This window comes from Hyperolius riggenbachi, chromosome 7 (genome assembly GCF_040937935.1).
Source record: "Hyperolius riggenbachi isolate aHypRig1 chromosome 7, aHypRig1.pri, whole genome shotgun sequence".
NCBI classification, from domain to species: Eukaryota; Metazoa; Chordata; class Amphibia; order Anura; family Hyperoliidae; genus Hyperolius; species Hyperolius riggenbachi.
Window position 1 is genome coordinate 72,950,429 of NC_090652.1, and position 21,541 is coordinate 72,971,969.

The 21,541-nt window shown below is 44.6% G+C and overlaps 1 protein-coding gene across 1 annotated transcript in view; it reads left to right on the forward strand.

Moving 5' to 3' along the window:
- Nucleotides 1–21,541, forward strand: part of LOC137524331 (integrin alpha-M-like) — an 86,106-nt gene that overhangs the window by 42,209 nt on the left and 22,356 nt on the right. The window contains exons 9-15 of the mRNA XM_068244072.1: nucleotides 7,457–7,607; nucleotides 8,037–8,110; nucleotides 9,407–9,539; nucleotides 14,826–14,965; nucleotides 16,404–16,541; nucleotides 18,670–18,906; nucleotides 19,081–19,211. Of these exons, the coding sequence (XP_068100173.1) occupies nucleotides 7,457–7,607; nucleotides 8,037–8,110; nucleotides 9,407–9,539; nucleotides 14,826–14,965; nucleotides 16,404–16,541; nucleotides 18,670–18,906; nucleotides 19,081–19,211 (1,004 nt within the window). The remainder of the gene's footprint in view (nucleotides 1–7,456; nucleotides 7,608–8,036; nucleotides 8,111–9,406; nucleotides 9,540–14,825; nucleotides 14,966–16,403; nucleotides 16,542–18,669; nucleotides 18,907–19,080; nucleotides 19,212–21,541) is intronic.

Consider the following 21,541-nt stretch of genomic DNA (forward strand, 5'->3'; position numbering starts at 1 on the left):
CTGAACAAGCATGCAGCAGATCAGGTGTTTCTGACAAATTTAGACAGATATGACAAGATTAGCTGCATGCTTGTTTCTGGTGTGATTCAGACACTTCTTTAGGCAAATAGACCAGCTGGGCTGCCAGGCAACTGGTATTGCTTAAAAGGAAATAAATATGGCAGCCTTCATATCCCTCTCACTACAGTTCTCCTTTAACTATACTGCAATTTAACTAATAATGTTGTTAAATCTGCAAAAAGCTCTGTGTTTGAAATGCTGCAGTTAGTGGCTCCTGGCATTTTATTTGTGCCTATACTCTCCTTCCTTTCTTATTTTAATTACCTTAGATAAGTGTTTCTCAAACCTGTCCTCGGGACTCCCTAACGGTGCATGTTTTGCAGGCATCTCACCTATGCTCAGGTGGAGTAATAAGTGTCTTGGCTAGTTGGAATCCACCTAGTTGAGACATTAATTACCCCACCTGTGCATAGGTGAGGTTGCCTGCAAAACATGCAGCGTTGGGGAGTCATGAGGACAGGTTTGAGAAATACTGACTTAGATACTTATTCAATTTTTTTAAAGAGAATCTGTACTTTCCGATTTGTACAATAAAAAAAATACCAATCGAGTCACTGACTGGATATCCTGGATCCCTCTTTGCCGTTTCTGCCACAATCCTGGCTTTTAATCACCAGTTTTAGGCAGTGTTTACAAACAAAAAACATGACCACTAAACAGCTATATCATGTTACTGTCAGGCATAGACTCACCCCTCCGGCGGCTGGCAGTGTGGACGCCGCTCTCGGCTCTGACGTCACCGGATCCCCGAACTTCCGGCCCGCGTCAGCTGGCAGCGCCGGCGGTCGTTCCAGCCGCATGTCCTCATCTCAGGGCAGGGCAACGCGCTCACGCACGGAGCGTCAGGCCCTTTATGCCCTAAGGAGGAGGCTGCCTTGTTCCGCCCTGCTGAGGCACTCCCCGCCCCTTGCTGACCTCATCAGGGGGGTGGGGGTTCCTGGACTGACAGTCTGCATTTAAGCAGCAGACTGCCAGTTCTCCTTGTCCGCTGTAGCGATCACACTCTGTGCTAGCTCTCGGATCCACAGTATACTTATATATGGGTTACGCCATTATATAAGTACTGGAAGAAATATACCATTGTATTTACCTGTGCCTTTGATCTTTTGCCTGTTCTCGACTCTGAGTTTGTCTAATCCTTTTGTACTGTTGCCTATCTGATTACCCGTTGCCTACCTTGCTGTGCCCTCGTTCACTCTCTTGCCTACCGTCTCTGTACCTCGTATCTCTGATCTCTGTTGCCGAACCCCGGCTAGCCCTCAAGACTCTGCCTCTGCCTCCTGATTCTGTACCTCGTATTTCTGATTACCTGTTGCCGACCCCTGCTTGTCGACCATCCCCGCCAGCGGGCCCTTGCCGCTGGACAATAGTCTGTGCTCTGTGGGCCCTCGCCACAGAGCAATACGCTATTTACTGTTTGCACCAATCATTACACTCCATTTTGGGTGGACAGAGGTTAGCATATATATCGGATTATCGGTGAGACTGCAGATCACTTATAATCAGGTATATCTGTATTTCTGGCGATACTGCAGATCTCCGGAGATCAGTCACTCTCTGTCCTCACTAGTTGTTACGGAACGTGACAGTACAGCGGACCAATTAACATGGAAGCCCTGGTCCAGCAGGTTAATACTCTGATAACGGTTGTTGCTCAATTGGATCAGACCATTAAAGACCAACAGGTCCAGCTCAACCGATTAACAGAGATTGTGCAAAACTTGCAGGCGCCAGGTGTTCCCGCTCCTATAGCACCTGTCGAACCTAAGATGCCGTTGCCCATACCGTTTTCAGGGGAACGTGCTGATTTCCGAAACTTTCGAGATCGCTGTCAGTCATATTTTTTGATGCGTCCCATTTCATCTGGTTCTGAATTACAAAAGGTCACGCTTATAAAGACCCTCCTACAGGGCAACTCACAGACCTGGGCCTATAGCTTACCCTTAGGTCATGAGGCCCTTACCTCTGTTGAGAAGTTTTTCGAAGCCATGGCGGTGGTATATGACGACCCAGATATTGCTGCCACGGCTGAAATGAAATTGAAAAGACTCAGACAGGGTCAGAACTCTGTTGAGACTTATGCTGCGGAGTTCCGCAAGTGGTCGTTCTCCACCAGGTGGGAGGCACAGTCTCTTCTAGATAGGTTTTTGACTGGGTTGGCTGACTCCGTATCTGAGTTGATGTTAAGTCATCCCGAACCCAGAACCCTGGATGAGGCCATAAGTCTTGCTATTAAGATCGATCGCAGGGTACGTTTTCACAAGTCATCTAGACAGCGACCCATTATGCGACTCCAGCCTCCCATGAGTCTTCCCAGTTCTCCTCCCTCTGACGAGCCCATGCAACTGGGTCACTCCAAACTATCGGAGACAGAAAAGTTAAGAAGGAGAAAAGAGGGTCTATGTCTTTATTGTGGGGAGAAAGGTCATATCGCGTCTGTTTGTTCCAGGAAGGCGGAAAACTTCTCCGCCTAGGGTTAGTCGGAGGTACTACCCTGGGCGAGAATTCTGTACCTCCCAGAGATAAGGTCGTATTACCCATTTCCATCTCCTGGAATAAACAAGACTATTTACTGCAGGCTTTTATTGACACAGGCGCTGCAGCCAATTTTATGGATTCTAATCTGGCTCTAAAGATGGGCATACCAGTCATTCCTTTAGAGAAGCATATCATAGTCACAGCCATTGACGATTCACCATTGCAGGATAGTTTGCCTGTCTCTGTCACACCTGAATTAACTTGTAATGTGGGGGTTCTACACTGTGAGAAGTTACGATTCTATCTCATTAGAATGCCATCCTGTCCTATTATTTTGGGCTTGCCATGGCTACGTCTGCATTCCCCACAGATTGATTGGGCCTCTGGGCAATTACTATCCTGGTCACCCTACTGTCAGGAGCATTGTATTTCCCAAATCCCGCTTCGTTCTACTCATTTAGTTCTTCAGGGCCTCCCTCAGCCTTATGTATCTTATGCCGATGTGTTTTGTCCACGGTCTGCTGATTCACTGCCACCTCACAGACCGTATGACTGCCCGATTGAACTCAGACCTGGAACCATGCCTCCCAGGGGTCACCTTTATAATCTCACTGGTCCCGAGAAAGTGGCCATGAGAGAATACATCCGGGAGAACTTGGAAAAGGGGTTCATTCGACCCTCTAGGTCACCCGCTGGGGCAGGGGTTTTTTTTGTGAAAAAAAAAGATGGTGGGCTACGTCCTTGTATTGACTACAGAGCTCTCAACGCAATCACGATTAAGAATCGTTACCCGCTTCCCCTGATCGACGATCTTTTTAATCAGGTCACCGGTGCCCAGATATTTACTAAGTTGGATCTTAGGGGAGCCTACAATTTGGTCAGAATTAGACAGGGGGACGAATGGAAGACGGCGTTCAACACTCAGGACGGGCATTACGAATATACGGTCATGCCTTTTGGCCTGTGTAATGCCCCCGCTGTCTTCCAGGAGCTGGTTAATGACATTTTCAGGGACGTTGTGGGGAGGTTTGTGGTTGTTTATTTAGATGACATTCTGATTTTTTCTCATGATATCAAGGAACATCGGTCACAGGTTCAGTATGTTTTGCTCAAATTACGTGAGAATTCATTATATGCCAAATTGGAAAAATGTTTGTTTGAGGTCACTGAGGTACCATTCTTAGGTTATATAATTTCTAGTTCCGGGTTATCAATGGATAACAGCAAGGTCACGGCTGTATTGAACTGGCCTCAACCGGTTGGGCTGAAGGCCTTACAACGGTTTTTGGGCTTTTCTAATTATTACAGAAAATTCATAAGAGGGTATGCCGCTTTGATAGCCCCTCTTACTGATATGACAAGAAAAGGGGCTAACACCGTTAATTGGTCTTCCGAGGCCATCTCCGCCTTTCAAAGCCTTAAGACAGCCTTCTGTTCCGCCCCCATTCTGCATCACGTCGATTCTTCCAGGCCGTTTATCGTGGAAGTAGACGCATCTGAGATTGGGGTTGGGGCAGTCTTATCACAATACACCGGGTCACAGGGAAGACTCCATCCTTGCGCTTTTTTTTCGAAAAAATTTTCTGAGGCAGAAAGAAATTATGATATCGGGAACAGGGAATTGCTTGCTGTGAAATTGGCTTTTGAGGAGTGGCGACACTGGCTTGAGGGGGCAGAACATGTGATCACAGTATATACGGATCATAAGAATTTAGAGTATCTGAAGGGGGCTAAGAGGTTAAATCCTAGACAGGCACGGTGGTCTTTATTTTTTTCCAGGTTTGATTTCATTATCACGTTTAAACCGGGAAGCAAAAATGTCAAAGCAGATGCTCTTTCCCGATGCTTTGACATAGAATCGGTATTGCCCTCTGAACCAGATCCAATTTTATCGGAGAAAGTGGTGTTGGCTTGTATAGACTCAAGGGAGGATCTGGCCTCTGTTCTTCTTTCTCATCAATCAGACAGTCCGGCAGGAAAACCTCCTGATCTGATGTTTGTTCCTTTACAGTTTAGGTTACAAGTGTTACAGCTGTTTCATTCATCCAAACTGGCAGGTCATCCTGGAGTAGCCAGAACCAGAGAATTGTTATCTAGAAGTGTCTGGTGGCCCAATTGGAGGAGGGATGTCGAGGAGTTTGTTGTCTCTTGTACAGTATGCTCACGGAGCAAACCCTCACATATATCTCCAGTAGGTACCCTCCAACCCCTACCCATACCCTCCGAGCCCTGGACTCACATATCCATGGATTTCGTAGGGGAATTACCTTCTTCAGATGGTAATACGGTGATTTGGGTTATTGTCGATCGATTTTCTAAAATGGCTCATTTTGTGCCATTGAAAAAATTTCCTTCTGCCAAAGAACTGGCAGATCTGTTTGTGATCCACATCCTTCGCCTTCATGGGGTCCCGGAGAATATAGTGTCTGACAGGGGGGTGCAGTTTGTCTCGGAATTTTGGAAGGAATTTTGCAGAGTACTAGGAATCACGCTCTCATTTTCGTCTGGTTATCACCCTCAGACCAATGGTCAGACAGAGAGGGTGAACCAGTCACTGGAACAGTATCTCCGGTGTTATGTGGCAGACAATCAGACGGAATGGGTTCAATACTTACCATACTCCGAATTTGCCCACAACAATCTTCGGAGCTCTTCCTCAGGGTTTTCACCTTTTCAGATTGTTAATGGGAGATCTCCTAGGTTTTCCCCCCTTCCTGTCAGTTCCTCTCCTTTTCCTGCCCTGGAAACCTGGCAGGAGACGTTAAGATCTCGCTGGAGGGAAGTGAATGCCAATTTAAAGAAAACAGTTTTCCTCCAGAAACAACAGGCTGACCGAAAGCGTTCACCCGAGTGGGAGTTCTCTCCCGGGGATCTTGTCTGGATCTCCACTCGGCATATCGCTTTGCGGCAGCCATCAGCTAAACTTGGGCCTAAATTCGTAGGTCCATATCCGGTAGCTAAAAGAATCAATAAAGTATCTTATCAGATAACGTTACCCCAATCTATGCGTGGGGTAAGAACATTTCATGTGTCTTTATTGAAACCCGCGGTGCATGTGGACTCTGGTCCTCCTCCTGTTATTGTAGACGGTGAGCCTGAGTATGAGGTCGAGAGAATACTAGACTCTCGATTTGTTAGGAACTCTCTCCAGTATCTGGTTCATTGGAGAGGATACGGTCCTGAGGAGAGATCCTGGGTACCAGCACATCATTTCCATGCACAAGAACTCATACAGGAATTTCACGATTCCCATCCTGATAAACCTTCATTGGCGCGTTCGGAGACCACGCCTCAGGGGAGGGGTAATGTCAGGCATAGACTCACCCCTCCGGCGGCTGGCAGTGTGGACGCCGCTCTCGGCTCTGACGTCACCGGATCCCCGAACTTCCGGCCCGCGTCAGCTGGCAGCGCCGGCGGTCGTTCCAGCCGCATGTCCTCATCTCAGGGCAGGGCAACGCGCTCACGCACGGAGCGTCAGGCCCTTTATGCCCTAAGGAGGAGGCTGCCTTGTTCCGCCCTGCTGAGGCACTCCCCGCCCCTTGCTGACCTCATCAGGGGGGTGGGGGTTCCTGGACTGACAGTCTGCATTTAAGCAGCAGACTGCCAGTTCTCCTTGTCCGCTGTAGCGATCACACTCTGTGCTAGCTCTCGGATCCACAGTATACTTATATATGGGTTACGCCAATATATAAGTACTGGAAGAAATATACCATTGTATTTACCTGTGCCTTTGATCTTTTGCCTGTTCTCGACTCTGAGTTTGTCTAATCCTTTTGTACTGTTGCCTATCTGATTACCCGTTGCCTACCTTGCTGTGCCCTCGTTCACTCTCTTGCCTACCGTCTCTGTACCTCGTATCTCTGATCTCTGTTGCCGAACCCCGGCTAGCCCTCAAGACTCTGCCTCTGCCTCCTGATTCTGTACCTCGTATTTCTGATTACCTGTTGCCGACCCCTGCTTGTCGACCATCCCCGCCAGCGGGCCCTTGCCGCTGGACAATAGTCTGTGCTCTGTGGGCCCTCGCCACAGAGCAATACGCTATTTACTGTTTGCACCAATCATTACACTCCATTTTGGGTGGACAGAGGTTAGCATATATATCGGATTATCGGTGAGACTGCAGATCACTTATAATCAGGTATATCTGTTTTTTTCTGGCGATACTGCAGATCTCCGGAGATCAGTCACTCTCTGTCCTCACTAGTTGTTACGGAACGTGACAGTTACAGTATACTACATGTTTTTATTACATAGTGAATTATCTTCACTCCAGTCTTGGATTTTCACAGTTTCTCAGCATGTGACAGGCAGCTCTCTTCCCCCTCAGACTCACAAACTGCATCACAGACAAGCTAAAACTGAGAGCAGAGACGCTGTCTGTGAGTAATAAACAAAGCACACAGAGCCTGGAGGGTGGCGTGCATAACTTGTATCCATTACAACAGAGGCAGCCCATTCCTCCCTGGGTCGACAAAGTTTGACAAAGAAAAGAAGATTAGATATACTACAGAAACAGTGCAACTAGTAAAGGCTTAGTAATCCAGAAAACATTAGAACAGGTATAGGAACTTATACGATACAAGAAATAAGGCTGAAAATTTTGTTATAGAGTCTCTTTAATGGTTTGTTTTCTAAAACGTAACTTTGATCAACTGTATCAAACTCAATTACCCCCTGAAGCCATCTAAAGAACCCCTCTCTCTACACCCGGGGAGCATGTATCACATGTCAAGGACCTAGGCTTTCCTACTTGGCTGATGTTAGTGGATTACCATTATTTATAAAATGCCTTGGAACCTTTCACTTACAAGAACTGAATACATCCCTCTGCAGGAGTGACGAAATGTCTTCTAGAACAGAAGAGGATTCCCACTTAGGCTTCTTATACTATTTATTTGATCCTTTTGTTGACTTGCAGGTGGGAAATGCTTTTAATAAAGAAAACGCTTATAAGGAGCTGGTGACCATTGCTTCCCCCAAGGCTGAAGACCACATCCTCCGAGTCAATGACTTCTCTGCCCTGATAAGCTTCCAGAAGACCTTGCAGGATAAGATCTTCGCTATTGAGGGTAAGTTCACTAGTCTAGCCAGGGAAATTTGGATGGGTGGAAAGACTACAGGAAAGAGTAATTTTTCTCGATCTCTCCAACTTACGGGTCTTCTATACTTCAACCTATACACAGACACTTACCTATCGGCCCTTTCAAATTCTTCTCTGTACTGTCAAACCCACCTCATCCCAGGCCAGACCTTGAAAAACTGCCCTCACCTATCTCTCCTTCCAAATTTCTTTATGTACTGTTCCCCACCCAATCACAACCCTTGACAGACACTTCTCACCTATCTCTCATTCAAATTTCCTCTTGGTAATGACACCCCTGCCCAACCCCAACTCTCCACAAACATCCCTCACCTCTTTCTTCCTCCCAGTTGGCATCCTCTTGCTCTATTTACCCTCTACCCATCTCTCACACTAACCCTGTCCTACTCTTCCCCAGGTACACAGTCAGCAGCTGGAAGCAGTTTTCAGCTAGAGATGTCTCAGGAGGGATTCAGTGCTGTACTGACACCGGTAAATGATTGTCTTTGCCTGTTCAATGATGACCCGACACCCACACTGTACAGATCTTTTTATCCAACATTATCCAACAGGGCATCTAGATCTGCTAGTGTATAGCTAATATACAGCTTACATATAGAGACATCTATCCAGATCAGGACAAGTAACCATTTATGCTACTGTACATCCAGATCTGCAGGTGTATAGCAATGTACAGATTAAATATATAGCCAATTATAGAAATAACCGGGGGGGGGGGGCTCATGGACACAGAAGTCATTCTGAGCATCCCCAGGAGTTATAAGAGACAATTAAACAGCCATTTGATAATTTAGAAAAGCTGTAGGAAAATGTTCCCTCTAAGAAATCTCTGAATTTTGTATTATTGTGCTACCAATATCTTGTCTACAAATGTAGGCCTCCTGCATTACTCTCAGTTACAGTATTAAGTGGGAAATGTAAAAAAATGTACCATGTTAGAGGCCATCCTAACAATTTTAATGAAGTTTGGAGTATTTGGGTTGATTCCTTTGAATCTGTTATTCCTCTCGATATCAATATCAATGTGTCCACTCCTGAAATTAATTTTTTTCTGGTTTCTGACATTCACAGTGATGGTATCAGTGTGTTTTGGGCATTTGCATTTCATTGGCTAGCTGCTGCACTTTTGTATTATCTGAATGGAATGGAATGCACAAGTGTTTTGTCATTGATTTTGTTGTATGAATATTTGCCTTGCTTTGCCTAGTTGCTCATGTTGAGCAGCTGTGAATTTAGAGCACGATTATACTCCTAAAACTAACATTTCAGTAAGTAATCTTCATCACATAAAAGAACATTTAAAAGCATTCTCAATTTTTCCCTGTGTATAAAAGTGTTTAATTTCACTGCAGAGAGCAGTAGAAGCTTGTTTATCTCTGGTCATTGGCAAAGGCAAGACTCTCCCTGTGCTTGTGTTTTCACTCTGCCCTCCTCCTTTTCAGCTGAATAGACTAAGCTGTTGCCATGGCGATGTTTCTATACAGCAGAGGGAGGGGGCAGGCTGAGTGAGGACACAGGCATAGGCAGATTCTTGCCTTTGCCGATGATTAGAGATAAGCAAGCTTCTACTGCTCTCTGTAGTGAAAATAAATGTTTTTTACATGCAGGGAAGACTTGGGAATGCTTTCAAATGTTCTTTTATGTAACTAAAAGGGGTAACTGACATTTTAGTTTTGTGAGTATAAAAAAATTATTTATTCAAATTAAAAGAAAAAAACCTTTCTTCTCTATGGTGGTCTGAGATTGACCCAATCTTCTACTCTTCAGTATGGGCCCATCCTTGGGGCGGTTGGAGCATACGACTGGTCAGGAGGAATATCAGTGTACACGGATGGTCCGCAGAATGGCACCTGGATAAATGCTACAAAGGATAGCACGGGCCTGAAGGATTCCTACATGGGTGAGATCAGATTCAGGTGTTTAATGATTTCCACAATAGCTGAACTATGCTGATGAGAATGATGTGAAATTATTTAAAATATCTTTCGGAATTATTGCTGTTCCACAAAAAAGTAGGCGTGTGGTGACTATGGGATCTGCAGTCCAATCAGAATTGCAAAGAGAATTGTGAGCTGAAGCCACGCACACACACACACACACACACACACACACGCACACACACGCACGCACACGCACGCACACGCACGCACACGCACACACACACAGACACATACAGACACAGACACATACAGACACATACACACCCAGTCACATACACACACACTGAAGGGTTTTTGGCTAAGATAGCAAGGGCGTAAGAAGAGTCCCAGTGACCCCAGTCATTGGGGAGTGCGGGCGGGAGCTGGGGCCGTAGTCCTGCAGAGCAGCTATGATACAGGTCCTCTTTGCTACTTGTAGAACTCAGATAGCCCCAAGTAGACCCCAGCATAGGTCGTCAGAAATAGTGCCCCTTTGTATACAGTGGTGTGAAAAACGATTTGCCCCCTTCCTGATTTCTTATTCTTTTGCATGTTTGTCACACTTAAATGTTTCTGCTCATCAAAAACCGTTAACTATTAGTCAAAGATAACATAATTGAACACAAAATGCAGTTTTAAATGATGGTTTTTATTATTTAGTGAGAAAAATAACTCAAAACCTACATGGCCCTGTGTGAAAAAGAAATTGCCCCCTGAACCTAATAACTGGCTGGGCCACCCTTAGCAGCAATAACTGCAATCAAGTGTTTGTGATAACTTGCAACGAGTCTTTTACAGCTCTCTGGAGGAATTTTGGCCCACTCATTGTTGCAGAATTGTTGTAATTCAGCTTTATTTGAGGGTTTTCTAGCATGAACCGCCTTTTTAAGGTCATGCCACAACATCTCAATAGGATTCAGGTCAGGACTTTGACTAGGCCACTCCAAAGTCTTCATTTTGTTTTTCTTCAGCCATTCAGAGGTGGATTTGCTGGTGTGTTTTGGGTCATTGTCCTGCTGCAGCACCCAAGATCACTTCAGCTTGAGTTGACAAACAGATGGCCGGACATTCTCCTTCAGGATTTTTTGGTAGACAGTAGAATTCATGGTTCCATCTATCACAGCAAGCCTTCCACGTCCTGAAGCAGCAAAATAACCCCGGACCATCACACTACCAGCACCATATTTTACTGTTGGTATGATGTTCTTTTGCTGAAATGCTGTGTTACTTCTACGCCAGATGTAACGGGACACGCACTTTCCAAAAAGTTCAACTTTTGTCTCGTCGGTCCACAAGGTATTTTCCCAAAAGTCTTGCCAATCATTGAGATGTTTTTTTTAGCAAAATTGAGACGAGCCTTAATGCTCTTTTTGCTTAAAAGTGGTTTGCGCCTTGGATATCTGCCATGCAGACCGTTTTTGCCCAGTCTCTTTCTTATGGTGGAGTCATGAACAATGACCTTAATAGAGGCAAGTGAGGCCTGCAGTTCTTTAGATGTTGTCCTGCGGTCTTTTGTGGCCTCTCGGATGAGTTTTCTCTGCGCTCTTGGGGTAATTTTGGTCGGCCAGCCACTCCTGGGTAGGTTCATCACTGTTCCATGTTTTTGCCATTTGTGGATAATGGCTCTCACTGTGGTTCGCTGGAGTCCCAAAGCTTTAGAAATGGCTTTATAACCTTTACCAGACTGATAGATCTCAATTACAGTACTTTGTTCTCATTTGTTCCTGAATTTCTTTGGATCTTGGCATGATGTCTAGCTTTTGAGGTGCTTTTGGTCTACTTCTCTGTGTCAGATAGCTCCTATTTAAGTCATTTCTTGATTGAAACAGGTGTGGCAGTAATCAGGCCTGGGGGTGACTACAGAAATTGAACTCAGGTGTGATAAACCACAGTTAAGTTATTTTTTAACAAGGGGGGCAATCACTTTTTCACACAGGGCCATGTAGATTTGGAATTTTTTTTCTCACTAAATAATAAAAACCATCATTTAAAACTGCATTTTGTGTTCAATTATGTTATCTTTGACTAATAGTTAAAGTTTTTTGATGAGCAGAAACATTTAAGTGTGACAAACATGCAAAAGAGTAAGAAATCAGGAAGGGGGAAAATAGTTTTTCACACCACTGTAGGTAAACTGCCCCAGTTTAGGTAGTAAGAAATGATCTATGTATATGTAGCCAGAAGTACCCCCCTTCAGTATAGGTAGTCAGAGATAGCTCCCTCAGTATCGGCAGCCAGAGGGCCCTTCAGTGTAGGTAGCCAGAAGTAGCCCCCCCCCTCCCCCCACCACTATAGGTAGCCAGAAGTAGCCCCCCATCCCCCACCACTATAGATAGACAGAGGACCTCCTGTAAAGGTAGCAAAGTGGCAGCCCCCCATATATAGGTAGCCAATACTAACTTCCCCAAGTATAGGCAGTCATAAGGACCCCCCAGTACAATTAGTCAGAAGTCTCCAAGTAAAGGTAGGAAAAAAAACTCAGTTTATGTATCCAGTAGTAGCCCCCTCCCCAACTTTAGATAGCCATAAGACTCCCCCAGTATAGGTAAGCAGATGGACTCCTAGTATAATTAGTCAGATGTGACCCTCCAAGTATCAGTAACCATAAGGACCTAAGGATAGGTAGCTTGTATAGTATACATAGGAAGAAGGACCCCCAGTAGCTAGATGACCCACCCTACAAACTATTGACTGTTGGAGCACCGCAGAAGTGACTCACCTCTCCAGACCAGGATGTTCTCATCTCTACTATTAAAGCACCTTCTCTTGTCATGTAACGGTGGAAAGGAGAGTGACTCCTTCTATGCTCCCACTGCCGATACGCTGCACCTTGGGGGAGGGGCCTGCCATGGACACCACTTTCACCATGCACGCTGGGCCTCCAGTGGCTATGGTACCCACGGCAGCAACTATAGCTGCTATGATGATCCCTACCCCACTACCTGGGGGGGGGGGGGGGGGGTAAAAGAGTCTTGTGGGGTCTTAGACCTGGAATGGAAAGACTGTCTATATGCCTCAGGTGTTTTGGCATACCGACGCGTGAGCTTCCCTTCCACTTTCTTAAAAGAATCTGATGCCAATCGCTGGTTGGAAAACAAAGCATCTCACATATCAGCTCAAACGTTTTCAAATAGGCATTTATACATTTAGGGGTTGGGCATTTATACATTTATAGTCTATGGTCCAGGAAGGGTGTTTGTGCGAGGGGAAGGTTAGGATTGGATGACAGGAAGGGTGTTTGTCCAGGGGGGGTTTGATTTGGGGATAAACAACAGGAAGGGTGTTGGTTAGGGTTAGGGCGTCAGGAAAGGTGTTTGTGTGAGAGGAGGCAGTTAGGGATAGGCGTTAGGAAGGGTGTTTTTAGGAGGGATCTGGTTAGGGTTGGATGACAGGAAAGGTGTTTGTCCAGAGGGAGATTGGTTAGGGTTGAACGTCAGGAAGGGTTTTTGTCCGGTGGGGTTGGTTAGAGTTAGGCATCAGGAAGAGTGTTTTTTGCGAGGGGGGCAGTTAGGGATAGGTGTTAGGAACGATGTTTCTGCGAGGGGGGTGCGATTAAGGAAAGGCGTCAGGAAGGGTGTTTGAGCAGATGGGCGGTTAGGGTTAGACTTCAGAAAAGGTGTGGGGGTTCAGTTAGGTTTGGCATCAGGGGGAGGATTCAGTGTTAGAATAGACTTAGGTTTAGCTATTTCATTATTTTACTATCGGTTTTACACTTTAATAGTAAAATATCGGTTTTAAATACCGATATTTTACTATAAGGATTACTGGGTGCCCAAATTTCCAAGTGCCTTTTTTTTATGTATGCATTCATTACTCGATTTTCCATCGATTATGGGATCAATTAATTTTTCAAAAAGACCTTGTAGTTTTTGAAAAAATCGATTTAAAAAATTCCAAAGTGGTTTTTAAACTTTCATTCTTCTGAGTTTAAAAAACATTTTTCCTTTGCATTTTTAAAATTGATTTTCTCCAAAACTACTAGGGGCTTGATTCACAAAACGGTGCTAACTGTTAGCACGCTGTAAAAAGTGCTTCACGCGACATTTTGCGTGATAACGGTTATCGCGCGCAAAAATTCGTTTTAACGCAAATTTTTCACGTGTACTCGCGTTATCACACAAATGCGAACGTTAATGCGCCAAAAACGCAAATGCGAATTTTTGCATGCGATAACATGTGCGAAAAGTGGTTCGAACAGTTAGCACCGTTTTGTGAATCAAGCCCAAGGTCTTTTTGAAAAATTCTTTTTTTTGACGATAGCATGTACAGGGGCTTTGCTATTAATCACTAAAGTTGGCAAGAAATTATAGTAACAATTACACAAATTTACAAATGGACTATACAAAATCAATAGAATGTCCAAATCGTATGTATGTATTGCCGTAACTGTGAAAAGTTACACAAAATTTCGGGTAATCATAATTAGCTGATTACAATCATCACTAGCAATAAATAAACTCATAACAGATGCTGTATCACCCATAGCATATACAGGGCCGGATTTAGGCCAAGGCCACCTAGGCCATGGCCTAGGGCACCAAGACAAGACAAGACAAATAACAATTATATTGCGCTTTTCTCCTTGCGGACTCAAAGCGCCAGAGCAGAGCAGCAGCCACTAGGGCGCGCTCTATTGGCAGTAGCAGTGTAAGGGAGACTTGCCAAAGGTCTCCTACTGAATTAGTGCTGGCTTACTGAACAGGCAGAGCCGAGATTCGAACCCTGGTCCTCTGTGTCAGAGGCAGAGCCCTTAACCATTACACCATCAGCCAACTGCCACAGGAGCAATGGCACCAAAGTAGCAGGCTAAACTTATGCAGCACTTGCAAGCTTGCAAATGCTGCAGTGCAGGGAAATCAGGTGAGGTTGAACTTGATGGGTGTATGTCTTTTTTCAACCCAAATAACTATGTAACTATGTCTGACCATGATACTTCACGAGTCATCTGGCTACCTATACTGGAAGGAAAGGGGGGAGGGATCATCTGGCTACCTATACTGGAGGGAGGGCGGGGGGGGCATCAGGTTAACTATACTAGAGGTAAGGGGTCACTTAGCTACCTATACTGAAGAGGGGAGGCTAATGACAGTGGCCTAGGGTGGTGAAGAGTACAAATCCGGCCCTGAGCATATACCAAATCCGGATGAGTTTTCAGTTTGGTGTGAGGGTGACGGTCAAATTGGAAATTTTGGCGAATGTGTAAAGATGGAAATGTGAATGTGTGTGAGATTAACCCATCTAACCTGTCTACACCTGTCGTGCCACAGGCTATGCTGTCCAGCAGCTGCAGTGGGACATTGTGGCCATCGGAGCTCCAAGACACCAACATCTGGGCAGCGTCTTCATCTACAGAAGGGACCCAGGGACATCACAGTGGAGCCAGGCAGCTGTGTTCACTGCAGATAAGGTGAACCTAGAGCACTGGGAGATAGATAACACTGAGTGGCCCTATCTGGGCATTCTAGAAAGTGAGAGTAGATATATAACACGCATCTGCTGTCTGATAAACTCATATTAGACTGTCCAATACGGTAGAGCAAAGAACAGGACAGGACACATGAGAATGAGTTTGTGACATCATTACATTCATACTTTTTCAGTCTATGGCTTGTTCCATCAAAATGCCAGGCAGGTGGCCATACATTAGTTGACCTGACACCAGATTGACCATTAGATAGATCACTCTCTGATCGAATGTAGGGACACCCTTTCTTTCTGAGCTGTCCACTTGCATTTGCTCTGCTGTTAGAGTATATAACAATAAAGGGAAATGTAAAGCTTTGGTCATGTGTTATATTGATATTGCTCTCTGCATTATAGTACACAACTCCTAGCTTTATCCTGAGTAACTATTCGTAAAGAAGTGACATAACTAAGGATAATAAAGGAGGGGAGGCAGAAGAACTGGAGAAAGATATTTGTGGTGCTGAAAGGTCCAGAAATTACTTCTCCAATGAATTACACAAGATATAGATTGAGCCACCAGGAGAATCAAGACACTGAGGGGTTTAGAGGTCATCAGAACATTGAAACAGAGAAGAATGATGACGCCAGTAGATTTATGACACTGAAATTTACAGTAGTGAGATCTTGTATGATTGATGCAGAGCCAGAGATAGAATGGTCCATCAGCTGATTCATGACACTGAGAGGTTCAGAATGGCTTATCCAGGGAACCAAATATGGGAGATAGTATGGCCCACCACCAGCAGACTTATGACATCATGCATAGGCGTTCAGAAATTACTTCTACGTTCTAGAATGAGAAATAGACTAAGCAACCAAGGATAAGGACTAACAATATGAGAGGTGACCTCACCGGACTGTTGTAGGAGAGATAAGGACATATAGAACTGGCCAGAGATTAACAGATTATATTGAAGATGGAGAGTTTGGTTAAGTGAAAGAAGATAGGAATTGTTATGAGAAAAAGATATGCACACCAATAAATTATGAATATTAAAGCATACGAACAGACCAGGGTGCTAAGTCTAGTAAGCCAGGCTATGCCAGGCCAGCCCTTAGCAACACAGCACAATAGTGAGGCAATGCAGGAGCAGTATAAGACAGCGGAAGGCCACAGTAGAGTGACTACATGGCAAGAGTGCATTGCCTTGGCAGTGCCGTTTCGGACTTGCATCCTTCGTCATAGGGTACTGGAGAAAGTGTCTCTTCATTGGAGTAAGTGGCTCCTTTCAGGCTGCTGGAGAAGATAGCAGGAAACAAAGAGAACAGAATCAGTGAGTCTCTGTTACAAGAAACAGAAGCAGGCAGCAAGTGATACCTTTCTCTCAACTCCCAAAGTAGAAATGTCTCCAGCTGACCTTTTGATTATATCTTTTCAGATTGGTTCATATTTTGGGTCAGTGTTGAGTGTTCTTCCTGTGAATTCTACACAATCTCTTCTAGCGGTTGGAGCCCCAACATATTACTCTCCTGAAGCCCCAGGCGGAAGGGTGTACTTGTGTACCATCAAATCCGAGGTGAGGTCCAGACTCGTTTATCATAATCTAACACAAAGATTCATGAGGTAAAGGGCTGGTTTACATGGACGATTTGCGGGCGTTAAACATGTTGGGCAATGGCCAAAAAAAAACGTTTTTAGGGATCGAGCGTGCAAGTGAATGGGAGCATTTAGTACGAGCTTTTGTAGGCTTTCATAAAAGAGACTCTGAACTCTGAAGCGAGAATAAATCTCGCTTCAGAGCTCATAGTTAGCAGGGGCATGTGTGCCCCTGCTAAAACGCCGCTATCGCGTGGCTAAACGGGGGTCCCTTACCCCCCGAAATCCCCTCCGTGCAGCCGGAGATCTCTTCCGGATTGAGGCAGGGCTAACCACCGCAGCCCTGCCCCACGCGCGTCTGTCAGCGTGTATCTCTGCCTCTCCCCCACCCCTCTCAGTCTTCCTTCGCTGAGAGGGGCGGAGGAGAGGCGGTGATGCGCCGCTGATAGACGCGACTGGAGGCAGGGCTGCAGCCGTTAGCCCTGCCTCTAGGAGCAGCAAAATCTACGACCAATTTGGTCATTGATTTTGCGGGGGTGGGGGGGGGGGGTTGGGGGTGAAGGGACCCTCGTTTAGCCACGGGATAGCAGCGTTTTAGCAGGGGCACACGTGCCCCTGCTAACTATGAGCTCTGAAGTGAGAATTATTCTCGCTTCAGTGTCTCTTTAAAGGCTGTCAGTAGATATAGGTGCCTTGTCTCGTCTCAAAAGCAATATGCAGCTTCTAGAAGTAATTTGCTGTTGCTGACATTGCGTTTGAATGCCAGCAAAAGCCACTGAAAGCCAACAAATGCCTGTATTTACACTTCCTGCAGACACAAATCCCAGCCCTTTCCTGCAAAATACACGAAAAGCCCAAAAAACGCAACTGAAAGCCATTAAAAGCGTTCAAATGACATTAAAAGCCTAGCTGTTAAACGCTGGTGTTCTTGAGAAAAAAAAATGAGCAGAAGCCAATGTGAACCAGCCCTTATGTTACCAAAATACAAGGAAATATCAATTGTATCTGATGATCAATGAATGAATACATTTCATTTTATCATCGACGATTAGTTTATTTGTTCTTCATCATTTTTGTTTCAACCCACTTAGAGTAAATTCGAGGTGAAAATAAACTGAAGAGATAAACAATTGTATCTATCCTCCTACTCCTAAAAGTGAACCTTTTTTTTAAGAACTCCTGTGGTTTTATTTCATGTTTAAAAATGTAAAAAGTAGACTTAATATTTTATTGTCTCTGCTTGATGGCAGTCTCTCAAGAGTCCCAAAGCTATAAATATATGAACCATTGACCTTTTTTATTTATCCCTTGCTTTCAGAAGTTTTTCTCTGCCAGGAAAAGTTTTATGGCTGTAACTCCTTATCAGTGAGAGTAACGCTATAAACCGACAAGGGTCTGACAAGAGATAAACTGTCACTTGCATGCCTGAAGGTTAACTCTTTCAGACAGTAATAGAAAAAAAGGAACACAGCATAGCCCAGCGGATCGTTCAGAAACAGCCTTATAAGTCCGCCGATAGCGCGTACACACGTGCTTCTGTCGGCTGAACGTCCGCCCAGCGGGAGGGTCTGACGAACCCGTCGTTGGCGGCAGTAGTGCATGTGTACGCACCTTTACAAGTTTGGCAATTTAACTGCCTGGGTGTGGTAGGGGCTGCCTGCCCCTTGCTTCCTGGTGCCCCAGGTCATAGCCGTGCCTCATATCCGGCCATGGTTATCAGGTGATCCCTTCCCTGTTAAATCGAGACTGTGGTTGGTAAGATCTCTGTATTCTTGAGTTCCTCGTTCATCCCCTTTTACAGTCAAGTCATGCGGTATGCAGCAGGAACACAGAACATCATAGCATCAGCAGGAACTCCATTGGAAATAGGAAAAATACAGAATGATGCACAGAGTCTCTGAGAGATCGAAGAAGACATCCGTTCACCAAATGATATCTACAAGTACAAATCAAATTTAGGTGGACTGACAATTTAAGGTGGAGATATCAGAACTGAGGTGAAAAGATGCTTTTGGGATGAAAATGTTTGGTGTTTATATTCCCCGCTTATTTTCCTTCTGACATGTACTGGTGGCTTCCCATTTAGTTATTACATGTTCTCCTCCCAGACCAGGAACTCTCGGGACCCTACAAGAACAATCATCAGTATCACATGTCCAGACACCCTGAAGGGTGACAGCAGCCAATCCATGGGCCACTTCGGTTCTGCTATTTCTGTTCTACCAGATCTGACTGGAGACCAACTTCCGGACTTGGCCATTGGTGCCCCCTGTGAGGACAATTTTCATGGGGCCATCTACATCTTCCCAGGAAAGGATGAAAGCTTCAGAAAATCATACATACAGGTCATTTATTCATAGTTCTGCCATTTTATAACTGTTTTCAATCATCGTTTCTGTTCCTAGATTTTTCACCATGAGTTTTTTTTTTTTTTACTTTAGGATCTTAACTTTTTGTGTTTTATAAACATAACATATAGATGATTTTCAAAGTCACGTTTACTCTGTCTCCCTCCACAGCGCATTGCTGGTGAACAGGTCAGTAGTGGCATTAAGTACTTTGGAAGATCGCTAAGTGGTAATCAGGACATGACACAGGACAATCTGCCGGATCTGGTTGTGGGTGGAGAAGGTCGAGTGCTAGTGGTGAGGTGAGAAGAGAACATTATAATGTCTTCTTCTGGATAGCGCTGTTGCCTTTGATGTGTGATTTGAGCCTGACCAGGGTTCAAACCTGGCCAAACCAGTACTTAAAAACACTAAGCAGTCTTTGGGCAAGACTCCCTAATGATCCTGGTCGCCTATGGAGCACACCCTAAGTGGCTGCACCCCTTAAGAGCTTTGAGTCTGCCAAGAGGAAAACACAATATAAATATTGTTTGTCATCTTCTGCCTTATATTTTTTTGGATCGTTTCAATTCCAAATTTTATATGACATCATTCTCTGTGCCAGTACTGTCCTGCTTATATGTTACTTTCCCACCTAGTGGATGTCTTCTCATCAGGACTTCAGTGTGATCTCTCCTCTTTTTCACCATCACATAGTTATACCATCAACTAGGATGAGCAAAGTTCCAAGTCTAGTATATCTAGACTTGGAACACACGTATATCTAGACACAAGTTCACCCAAGTTTCCTTTTTGAAAGGGGGAAGGAGAGAATGAGAATAAATTGGTACGGGATATCAACTTACATAAACATCTCTCCGTCTCACCTTGAAATAATGTCAAACTATATACTAGAAAGATCTAAGGGAGCCAGAACCTATTCCTATTAATAATCAATTTATTACATATGACCAGTATCAAAAAACATACAACAGTGAACAAGACGCACATAAAAACCCCCATAAAATCAACTACGTTTCATCAACTCTAAATGGCCAGGCTGTGCAAATAATGATAGTGAGTCTCTGGAGTGCACTCCTTTCAAAGAGATCCACAAAAATCATAGATTGCAAACTAATATTCTTCAGGCCCAGGCTTCAAAAAACATTGATGATTAGTGACATCCAGAACGGTGGCCACCGTGGGTCAACCCCGTGTGCTTTGTTGCACGCCTCTATGTATTGGTAACATATACATGCTCATTACTGACATAACATCCATGTCAAACCTCTCAAGCCAAACCCAGCAGAGATCTTAAATATCAGTATGCATCAAACGCTAGCAAGGGCGGATTAGTAGTTGCATTGTGCTATCCAAGCATTAGATCATTAGATCATAACTCACGACCGGATGCCTCCACGTCAGTGAATACTTCTGCCCAGCTGATTGGTATACGCGTGATGGTTCTGGCGTCCAGTAACTCTCCGGTATTTTCAGGAGACGGCGTTATGTTTGGCGAGAGGAAGAGCATGGAGGCACGGGGGACCGACTCCGCCCACGTAGCGGACGTCACAAGCACGTGACGCGTTTCGTCCAATGGACTTCCTCAGACGTGACGTGTTGTCCGCATGACCACCCCTTCTTATCCTCCAACAGGGGTGGGATCATGCAAAGTTTATGTGAAGATTAAAAGATAGCGAATTGTCACTGTCAGATAGTGTTAACGCTGATGCTTCCACTGCGGGACAGACAGTACAAAAACATCAGAGGAATGCCTTTATATTGAGATCCTTGTTAAGACCCAGAGGATACAAGCTCCCACACTGATAAATCCAATAGGATTCCTTTCTAAGGAGCTGGTTATCATAGTCTCCTCTCCTCTCACTTATATTCAGTTTGTGAATGCCCATAACTTTCATTCCCCTGGGATCAGCATTATGTGCAGTCTTAAAGTGCAATGCCATAGGATTCAATTTTTTCCTATCAATTGTAGTACTTCTAATATTAGATATATGTTCACCAATTCTTGTATTCAGAGAACGATAAGTCTTGCCGATATAAATCAGGTCACACGGACACCGAATCTGATAGATCACTTTTTCGGTTGCACAATTGATGAAATCGTTCACAAAAAAGGACTTAGATCTGTCATGATTGTAGAACATAGTGTCCTGATGAACAAATCTACATATTTCACAACCACCACAAGTATACATTCCTTTCCTCTTACTGATTTTTGTAGTCCTTTCCCTGTTGAATTCACTATGTATAAGCAAATCTCCTACATTGGCACAACGTTTAGCTGCCATGTGTGGATAGTCACCCACAATCTTGTGAATAATTGGATCTCTTAATAATAAGTGCCAATGTCTAGATAGAACGGATCTTACATCACCAAATTGGGCTCCATAAGTGGTGACAATTCTTGATATTGGTGGTTCAGCATTATCAGCAACTAGAGACAGGTTCTCTTTCCTGATCAATAAATCTTTCCTATTTTGGGCCAAAGCTCTATGATATGCAGTGATAATAATTCTATTTGGGTACCCCCTCGCCAGCAACCTAGCCCTCAACTCACCCGCCTCTTTCTTGAAGTCATCAATTTTATTACAGTTTCTGCGTAGTCGCAGAAACTGACCAGTAGGCACTGCCC